This window comes from Salmo salar, chromosome 06 (genome assembly GCF_965601325.2).
Source record: "Salmo salar chromosome 06, fSalSal1, whole genome shotgun sequence".
In the NCBI taxonomy this organism is placed as follows: Eukaryota; Metazoa; Chordata; class Actinopteri; order Salmoniformes; family Salmonidae; genus Salmo; species Salmo salar.
In genome coordinates, this window is record NC_138296.1 from 105,806 (window position 1) to 116,059 (window position 10,254).

Sequence of the window (10,254 nt, forward strand, 5' to 3'; positions counted from 1 at the left end):
CGTTCAACACAATGGTGCCCACGAAGCTCATCACTAAGCCAAGGACCCCGGGGACTAAACACCTCCCTCTGCAACTGGATCCTGGACTTCCTGACGGGCCGCCCCCAGGTGGTAAGGGTAGGTAACAACACATCTGCCACACTGACCCTCAACACTGGGGCCCCTCAGGGGTGCATGCTCAGTCCCCTCCTGTACTCCCTGTTCACCCACGACTGCACGGCCAGGCACGACTCCAACAGCATCATTACATTTGCTGATGACACAATGGTGGTAGGCCTGATCACCGTCAACGATGAAGACAGCCTATAGGGAGGAGGTCAGAGACCTGGCCATGTGGTGCAAGGACAACAACCTCTCCCTCAATGTGAGCAAGACAAAGGAGTTGATCGTGGACCTCAGGAAAAAGAGGGCCGAGCATGCCCCCATTCTCATCGACAGGGCTGCAGTGGAGCAGGTTGAGACCTTCAAGTTCCTTGGTGTCCACATCACCAACAAACTATCATGGTCCAAACACACCAAGACAGTCGTGAAGAGGGCACGACAAAACCTATTCCCCCTCAGGGGACTGAAAATATTTGGCATGGGTCCTCAGATCCTCAAAAGGTTCTACAGCTGCACCATCGAGAGCATCCTGACTGATTGCATCACTGCCTGGTATGGCAACTGCTTGGCCTCCGACCGCAAGGCACTACAGAGGGTAGTACAAACGGCCCAGTACATCACTGGGGTCAAGCTTCCTGCCATCCAGGACCATTATACCAGGCGGTGTCAGAGGAAGGCCCTAAAGCTTGTCAAAGACTCCAGCCACCGTAGTCATAGACTGTTCTCTCGGCTACCGCACGGCAAGCGGTACCGGAGCGCAAAGTCTAGGTCCAAAAGGCTTCTAAACAGCTTCTACCCCCAAGCCATAAGACTCCTGAACATCTAATCAAATGGCTACTCAGACTAGTTGCATTGCCCCTCCTCTTTTACACCGCTGCTACTCTCTGTTGTTATCATCTATGCATAGTCACTTTAATAACTCAACCTACATGTACATAGTACCTTGACTAACCGCTGCCCCCGCACATTGAATGTCCCGGTACCCCCTGTATATAGCCTCCACATTGACTCTGTACCGGTACCCCCTGTATATAGCCTCCACATTGACTCTGTACCGGTACCCCCCTGTATATAGCCTCCACATTGACTCTGTACCGGTACCCCCTGGATATAGCCTCTACATTGACTCTGTACCGGTACCCCCTGTATATAGCCTCCACATTGACTCTGTACCGGTACCCCCCTGTATATAGCCTCCACATTGACTCTGTACCGGTACCCCCTGTATATAGCCTCCACATTGACTCTGTACTGGTACCCCCCTGTATATAGCCTCCACATTGACTCTGTACCGTAATACCCTGTATATAGCCTCCACATTGACTCTGTACCGGTACCCCCTGTATATAGCCTCCACATTGACTCTGTACCAGTACCCCCTGTATATAGTCTCCACATTGACTCTGTACCGGTACCCCCCCTGTATATAGCCTCCACATTGACTCTGTACCGTAACACCCTGTATATAGCCTCCACATTGACTCTGTACCGGTACCCCCTGTATATAGCCTCCACACTGACTCTGTACCGTAATACCCTGTATATAGCCTCCACATTGACTCTGTACCGGTACCCCCTGTATATAGCCTCCACATTGACTCTGTACCGGTACCCCCTGTATATAGCCTCCACATTGACTCTGTACCGGTACCCCCTGTATATAGCCTCCACATTGACTCTGTACCGTAACACCCTGTATATAGCCTCCACATTGACTCTGTACCGTAATACCCTGTATATAGCCTCCACATTGACTCTGTACCGTAATACCCTGTATATAGCCTCCACATTGACTCTGTACCGTAATACCCTGTATATAGCCTCCACACTGACTCTGTACCGGTACCCCCTGTATATAGCCTCCACATTGACTCTGTACCGGTACCCCCAAGATATGGCCTCCACATTGACTCTGTACTGTAATACCCTGTATATGGCCTCCACATTGACTCTGTACTGTAATACCCTGTATATAGTCTCTATTGTTATTTTATTTCTGCTCTTTAATTACTTGTTACTTTTATTTCTTATTCTTATCCGTATTTTTTTAAACTGCATTGTTGTTTAGGGGCTCGTAAGTAAGCATTTCACTGTAAGGTCTCCAGTATTGACTTTTCTCAGTGAACTTTGACCTACTGTTGAAATCAGTATCTAAACAGGTCACAATAGCATTCAGCTAGCCAAAACTAACATTCTGGTATAGTGCAGTCAGTGTCAACACAAACAAAGTAGAACAAAACAGAAATGTGTATTATAACAAACATTTCCAGGGTTGACTGCTATGGTTGAAAAAAAACATCTAAACATTTTTTAACCAGTACGGCTCACAATGGTGGCATTGGGCCAATTTACTGACACAATAACTAGGTTTTGAAGCATGAATGAAATGTTTTGGGTGAGTTAGTACCTTTTGCAGACATGCAATAGAGTTGTGATGTCCCATTTAAAAACAGTTCTGACAATAACAGTTTAGAGAATGTTAAGACTGTTTTTAAAAATAAGTCAAAGCGATTGAGAAACTGTAATACAGACAGTATTAACAGTGGTCCTAGAACAGAGCCCTGTGGCACCCCCTTCTGGACAGTATTAACAGTGGTCCTAGAACAGAGCCCTGTGGCACCCCCTTCTGGACAGTATTAACAGTGGTCCTAGAACAGAGCCCTGTGGCACCCCCTTCTGGACAGTATTAACAGTGGTCCTAGAACAGAGCCCTGTGGCACCCCCTTCTGGACAGTATTAACAGTGGTCCTAGAACAGAGCCCTGTGGCACCCCCTTCTGGACAGTATTAACAGTGGTCCTAGAACAGAGCCGTGTGGCACCCCCTTCTGGACAGTATTAACAGTGGTCCGAGAACAGAGCTCTGTGGCACCCCCTTCTGGACAGTATTAACAGTGGTCCAAGAACAGAGCTCTGTGGCACCCCCTTCTGGACAGTATTGAACAGTGGTCCTAGAACAGAGCCCTGTGGCACCCCCTTCTGGACAGTTAACATATCAGATGACTTGCATCAAACTGGACACACAGTTCAATCTGCCAGTTAGCGTTTTAACTATGAGACTGACTTGGATCAGATAATCCCATATTGACAAGTCTTTGCAACACGAATACAAATCGTGTATTGTGAAATAGTGATGTAGCTAGCTAGCTAGCTATGTTTATTTGTATTTGTAGCGACAGTATGTATTGAAAACATTTTTCCAATATGCAATGATTTTTTTTCTTCATATTGTAACTTTGAATTGTCAACAAAAATAGAACAAATAATATATTTTTTATTGTGTCATCCCCTGCCCCGGAAAGGGGTCATGATTCATATTACCAGAGAAGAAGAGGTGCAAAACTATAAATCTTTGATATCGCTTCCATTTTAGTCATTTAGCAGACACTCTAATCCAGAGAGCAACTTCAAAACAACAGTAAAAAAAATATTTCAAAATTGTCAAATAAGTGCCATTTAAAAATAAAAATAAAAATGCTGTTTTTTTTTTTCAAGTAAGTATTTATTTCCAGGCCGATTGTCTTCTGTTCAATGTGAGATGGAGGAAAGACAGTAGGATTCCCGCTGTGCTACAATCCCATCAGACTCAATACAATACATCTCTTGATGAATACTGTGTCGACAAGCAGAGAGGCTCTATGGGGTCCACCATTTATTTTGTCTTTCCCATACAGATCAAATATTAAGAGAGGCTTTTGGTTGCAGAGTCTCAAGGAGAGGTTAACAGAGGAGTGGGGGGGGGGTGATGAAGAGGAGAAGGGATGGAGGATGAAGAGAGAAGGAGAAGGAGAATGAAGAGAGGAGATGGAGAAGGGATGGAGAATTCAGACATCAGTCCACTCAGACAACCACTGCTGACACATCCTCCTCTGCTCCTCACTCTCCTCTCTCCCCCTCCACCTCTTCCTCCTCTCCTCCTGCTGCTTCCTCCTCTCCTCCCGCTGCCTCCTCTCCTTCTCCTCCCGCTCCGTCCTCTCCTCCGCCGCCCTGTGCTCCAGCAGAGTCTCCACGGCTCCCTCTACAGTCCGGAGGCAGCGCTGCGGGCGCCAGCGGGGATCAGCGGGCGTGGTGAAGGGGTCAGGGGCGACGGCCTGCAGGGGGAGAGGCTGTAAGGGGAGGTGTAGGAGGTGTGCGTGCAGCATCATACGATAGGGGGCGCTGTCTGCTCCCAGGCTGTAGGTGTAGTCTCCAACGATGGGGTGGCCTACCGCCTCACAGTGGACCCTCAGCTGGTGGGTACGACCTGACACACAAAATGACAATTAATATGACTAGAATGTTTACCTACCGAACACTATATAGGCCTATCTCTGTATGTGTGTACCTGTGTGTGTGTGTGTCTATGTACCTGTATGTGTGTGTCTATGTACCTGTGTGTGTGTGTCTGTGTGTGTACCTGTGTGTGTGTGTGTGTGTGTGTGTGTATATGTATCTGTGTGTGTGTGTGTGTGTGTGTGTGTATGTATATGTATCTGTGTGTGAGTGTGTGTGTGTGTATATGTATCTGTGTGTGTGTCTATGTACCTGTGTGTGTGTGTGTGTGTGTGTCTATGTGTGTGTGTGTCTATGTGTGTGTGTGTGTGTGTGTGTGTGTCTATGTGTGTATGTGTGTGTGTGTGTCTATGTATCTGTGTGTGTGTGTGTGTCTATGTATCTGTGTGTGTGTGTGTGTGTGTGTGTGTGTGTGTGTGTGTGTGTGTGTGTGTGTGTGTGTGTGTGTGTGTGTGTGTGTGTGTGTGTGTGTGTGTGTGTGTGTGTGTGTGTGTGTGTACCTGTCTGTGTGTGTGTGTGTGTGTGTGTACCTGTGAGAGGCTGCAGCAGCACCTTGGTAACAGGACCTCCATCATAAGCTCCGTACTCCAACACTGTGAGGTGTGTTCGACAGGGCTTGGGGTTCTCACAACCTGCAGAGAGACCTGCTGTCAACCAGACTTACAGATCTAGAAGTAACATTTCTATGTGAATTTGGTCGGTGACCTGCTGTCAACGAGACTTACAGATCTAGAACTAACATTTCTATGTGAATTTGGTCGGTAACCTGCAGAGAGACTTGCTGTCAACCAGACTTACAGATCTAGAACTAACATTTCTATGTGAATTTGGTCGGTGACCTGCTGTCAACGAGACTTACAGATCTAGAACTAACATTTCTATGTGAATTTGGTCGGTAACCTGCAGAGACTTGCTGTCAGTGAGAGTGACAGATCTAGAACTAACATTTCTATGTGAGTTTGGTCGGTAACCTGCAAAGAGACTTGCTGTCAGTGAGAGTGACAGATCTAGAACTAACATTTCTATGTGAATTTGGTCGGTAACCTGCAGAGAGACTTGCTGTCAACGAGACTTACAGATCTAGAACTAACATTTCTATGTGAATTTGGTCGGTAACCTGCAGAGAGACTTGCTGTCAGTGAGAGTGACAGATCTAGAACTAACATTTCTATGTGCATTTGGTCGGTAACCTGCAGAGAGACTTGCTGTCAGTGACAGTGACAGATCTAGAACTAACATTTCTATGTGAATTTGGTCGGTAACCTGCAGAGAGACTTGCTGTCAGTGAGAGTGACAGATCTGGAACTAACATTTCTATGTGAATTTGGTCGGTAACCTGCAAAGAGACTTGCTGTCAATGAGAGTGACAGATCTAGAACTAACATTTCTATGTGAATTTGGTCGGTAACCTGCAAAGAGACTTGCTGTCAATGAGAGTGACAGATCTAGAACTAACATTTCTATGTGAATATGGTCGGTAACCTGCAGAGAGACTTGCTGTCAGTGAGAGTGACAGATCTAGAACTAACATTTCTATGTGAATTTGTCTGAGTAATACAACTGTTAGCATTCTCAGTAACAACATGTTCCTGTGTCTGTTGGAGCAGCAGTTTATTACATAATATTTAGCTAATTACATTTTAATTTCATAGCAATGAGCTGAGTTTTTAATACTACTAATGTACACAAGAGAACTGGTGACTGTTCCTTATTCCACGTACTACTGTACACGTTATTACCGTGTTATTACCTGGTACTCCCTGTATATAGCCATGTTATTACCTGGTACTCCCTGTATATAACCATGTTATTACCTGATACTTCCTGTATATAGCCATGTTATTACCTGGTACTTCCTGTATACAGCCATGTTATTACCTGATACTTCCTGTATATAGCCATGTTATTACCTGGTACTCCCTGTATATAGCCATGTTATTACCTGGTACTCCCTGTATATAGCCATGTTATTACCTGGTACTTCCTGTATATAGCCATGTTATTACCTGGTACTCCCTGTATATAGCCATGCTATTACCTGGTACTCGCTGTATGTATATAGCCACGTTATTATTGACTGACTGACTGACTGACTGACTCTCTCACACACCACACACACACACACACACACACACACACACACACACACACACACACACACACACACACACACACACACACACACACACACACACACACACACACCAGTTGCAGAAGGTTCTTACCGTCTGTTCCTTGGATACACATCATGTGTGTTCTTCCCTCTGTGGTGTTTTCACCGATGGAGAAATCTACAGTCATCACCTCCTCCTCTACCCAGCCTCTCACCTGGAGGAAAGACATTAAATCTACAGTCATCTACTCCTCCTCTACCCAGCTTCTCACCTGGAGGAAGCACATTAAATCTACAGTCATCTTCTCCTCCTCAACCCAGCTTCTCACCTGGAGGAAACACATTAAATCTACAGTCATCTACTCCTCCTCTACCCAGCTTCTCACCTGGAGGAAACACATTAAATCTATAGTCATCTACTCCTCCTCTACCCAGCTTCTCACCTGGAGGAAACACATTAAATCTACAGTCATCCTCTCCTCCTCTACCCAGCTTCTCACCTGGAGGAAACACATTAAATCTACACTCATCTTTTCCTCCTCTACCCAGCTTCTCACCTGGAGAAAACACATTAAATCTACAGTCATCATCTCCTCATCTACCCAGCTTCTCACCTGGAGGACACACATTAAATCTACAGTCATCTACTCCTCCTCCACCCAGCTTCTCACCTGGAAGAAACACATATTATATGATGTCAAATGTTCTCATGCTGAGTAGGTGTGTGTGGTGTGGTGTGGTGTGTGTGTGTGGTGTGTGTGTACCAGTGCCAGGTAGACCTTGGTAGCTCTGCGGTCTTTAAAGCAGTGGTAGACCCGGCCAGCAGCAGCCTTGTTCAGAGCCACACACAAAACCCCACTGGTGGAGTAGTCCAGCTGGTGGCAGAACCTGAGAGAGAGGAGAGAGAGAGAGGAGAGAGAGGGAGAGAGAGAGAGAGAAAGAAGGAGAGAGAGAGAGAGAGAGAGAGAGAGAGAAGGAGAAGGAGAGAGAGAGGGAGAGAGGGAGGAGAGAGAAAGAGAGAGAGAGAGAGATATTTTGGCAATATGTACATTGTTACGTCATGCCAATAAAAACTAAAGAAGAGGTTAGCAGCTAGTGCAACACTAAATGTAATTAATGTTCCTTAGCCCTCGTTCAAATACCGCTCCATCACCGCAAAATCAACAACAACAACAAAATACCTAACTTTCTCTTTGGAAGTTCTGTCTGGACGGAACAAGCCTCCTGTCCCGAGCAACGGTCACGAATCTTAATATTTTATTTAACCTTTATCTACCTGGGCAAGTCAGTTAAGACCAAATTCTTATTTTACAATGACGGCCTACCGGGGAACAGTGGGTTAACTGCCTTGTTCAGGGGGCAGAACGACAGATTTGTACCTTGTCAGCTCAGGGATTTGATCTAGCAACCTTTCGGTTACTAGTCCAACACTCTAACTAACCACTAGGCTACCTGCCCCCCCTACTCCCCCTACCTGAATCCATAGTACGTCCCGGGGTCGGCCAGCTCAGGGAATCGCAGCCCCAGCTGTTTCTGGACCGTGCGTTTCTCGTACCACATCTTGCTGTCTATTCGGATGTCCCAGTGCTTATCCACTATGATGTAGTCACAGCTCTGATACAGAACCTTCAGACTGTCAACACTGGCCGGTTCCACACCTCTGCCCGGTTCCACACTTCTGGCCGGTTCCACACTTCTGGCCGGTTCCACACATCTGGCCGGTTCCACACTTCTGGCCGGTTCCACACATCTGGCCGGTTTCACATCCCTGAACATTTCCAGCGGTTCCATACTGGTTGGTTCCATACTGCCCGGTTCCATACTGCCAGGTTCCACACTGCCAGGTTCTACACTGCCAGGTTCCATACCGCCAGGTTCCATACCGCCCGGTTCCATACCGCCAGGTTCCATACCGCCCGGTTCCACACCGCCCGGTTCCACACCGCCAGGTTCCACACCGCCAGGTTCCACACCGCCAGGTTCCACACCTTGCCCGGTTCCATACTGCCAGGTTCCACACTGCCCGGTTCCATACTGCCCGGTTCCATACTGCCAGGTTCAGCTCAGCCTGACCTGCTGAAACACGAGAGACTGATGATGTGTTATGCACGTCCTCAAAAGTCAAAATTAAAAGTAAAATAACTCAAGAAATCTGTCATTCATTTTGACGTTTTTGGCCAAAGAGAGAATAGTCGTGCAATTTTACATCTAAGATGTTTGGTGCAGTATTTATTTATTTCTCAGTGGAAAAACATTTGCATGAAAACGAGTTCTTTCTCATTTGAATGACAGACTTTATTGAAGAATCTCTACTGTTAACCAAACAATTCAATTCAATTTCAATTCAAATTCAATTCAAGGGTCTTTATTGTCATGGGAAACATATGTTAACGTTGCCAAAGCAAGAGAAGTAGATAATAAACAAAAGGTAAATAAACAATAAAACTGACAGAAGTTCCAGAAGAATAAACAACATTACAAATGTCATATTATGTCTATATACAGTGTTGTAATGATGTACAAATAGTTAAAGTAGAAAAGGGAAAATAAATAAACAGACTGAATGTTTTATTTAACGAGGCAAATCAGTTGAGAACAAATTCTTATTTACAATGACGGCCTACCCCGACCGACGCTGAGCCAATTGTGTGCCGCCCTATGGGACTCCCAATCACGGCCCAGATGTGATTCAACCTGGATTCGAACCAGGGACCGTAGTGACGCCTGAGAACACTGAGATTCAGTGCCTTAATAAGACAGCTACGCCACTCGAGAGCCCTGATGATGTTATAAATAAATTAAAACAATCACCGACGATCGGTTTGCCTACGAGAAACAATGTCGTGTGCCCCAACAGCCGGTAAAACCCCCCAAAACAAACAAAACGTGGTAAAAACGTACATATACATACATGTTTCAGCTGGGAAGCATCAGGACGACTTAACTGCGTTTATTACATCCCTGTCTGTCTGTCTGCTCTACTCAGATATATGAGTTGCACTGTTTTACTAGATCCAACACCCAGTTAAAGAGTTTATATTATACAATGGACAGATAGTTTGTACAATGTAACAAAACATTCGTTAGCTTGTTATCTAAGTTAGCAAGCTAGCTAGCTAAGCTAAATCAGCTAGTTTACAGTCAGTGTCATTTTTTTTCGCCACGTTAGATTGTTATCTAGCGAGTTAGTACAATTATTTGAAAAGTAGTTTAATTGTGTTAATATACCTGTTTATTATTATTATTATTATTATTCATTCTCTCCGGTAGACCCACGTGTACATTAGAGAGACAGGAAACACAAAAACAAAAACACGGAAGCTGTAACCACGTCATAGTGACGGACAGCACTAAACAACCAATCACAGACCAAAGAAGAAAAAAAACGCCTACAAAATTCATTGTTTACTTGTTGTTCTGTAACAAAGTGTTGTGGGGACAAAGTTTTACTGATGCCTCCTTGACAAGGTTACTATCTATCTACTACTAACGTTAAGACGTTTTCATGTTTTCACAGGAGAAAAATACTACCTTTGTTTTGTTTTATCTGTTTCACACACATCAATGTGCCTTGTTTTTGTTGTTGTTGTTGGAACAAAGGTAAATTAGGTCCTTACAATTATTTGTTTTATTTAACTAGAGATGTCAGCTAAGAACATGTTGTTATTTACAATGACGGCCTACACTGGGGCCAAACCCGGACAACGCTGGGCCAACTGTGCGCCCCCCAATCACGGTCGGTTGTGATACAGCCTGGTTTCAAACCGGT

At 45.2% G+C, this 10,254-nt stretch overlaps 1 protein-coding gene across 4 annotated transcripts; it reads right to left on the minus strand.

Annotated features, from left to right (window-relative positions):
- Positions 1-3,356: 3,356 nt before the first annotated feature.
- LOC145879776 (RNA pseudouridylate synthase domain-containing protein 1) lies at positions 3,357-9,813 on the minus strand. 4 transcript variants are annotated; one of them, XM_082976190.1, is made up of 6 exons: positions 9,714-9,813; positions 7,960-8,576; positions 7,250-7,373; positions 6,598-6,700; positions 4,903-5,004; positions 3,357-4,343 (listed from the first exon to the last, which is right to left on the minus strand). In XM_082976190.1, the coding sequence occupies exons 2-6, from the start codon at positions 8,394-8,396 to the stop codon at positions 3,925-3,927; spliced, it is 1,185 nt and encodes a 394-aa protein (XP_082832316.1). In that variant the 5' UTR covers positions 8,397-8,576; positions 9,714-9,813; the 3' UTR covers positions 3,357-3,924. The 4 variants fall into 4 exon arrangements, with proteins under 4 accessions (XP_082832316.1, XP_082832318.1, XP_082832315.1 ...); XM_082976192.1 differs by having other exon boundaries at positions 7,265-7,373; positions 7,960-8,561; positions 9,714-9,797; XM_082976189.1 differs by having other exon boundaries at positions 7,960-8,561; positions 9,714-9,797.
- Positions 9,814-10,254: the final 441 nt, after the last annotated feature.

What these genes read in the sequence shown, in the direction of transcription:
- LOC145879776 (XM_082976190.1), bottom strand. Translation starts at nt 8,396, where the DNA reads ATGGAACCTGGCGGTATGGAACCGGGCGGTATGGAACCTGGCGGTATG. An exon ending in CCAAGGTCTACCTGGCACTG is followed by an intron (nt 6,701 to 7,249) that starts GTACACACACAC and finishes TCTTTCCTCCAG; the next exon opens with GTGAGAGGCTGGGTAGAGGA. An exon ending in GTGTATCCAAGGAACAGACG is followed by an intron (nt 5,005 to 6,597) that starts GTAAGAACCTTC and finishes GTCTCTCTGCAG; the next exon opens with GTTGTGAGAACCCCAAGCCC.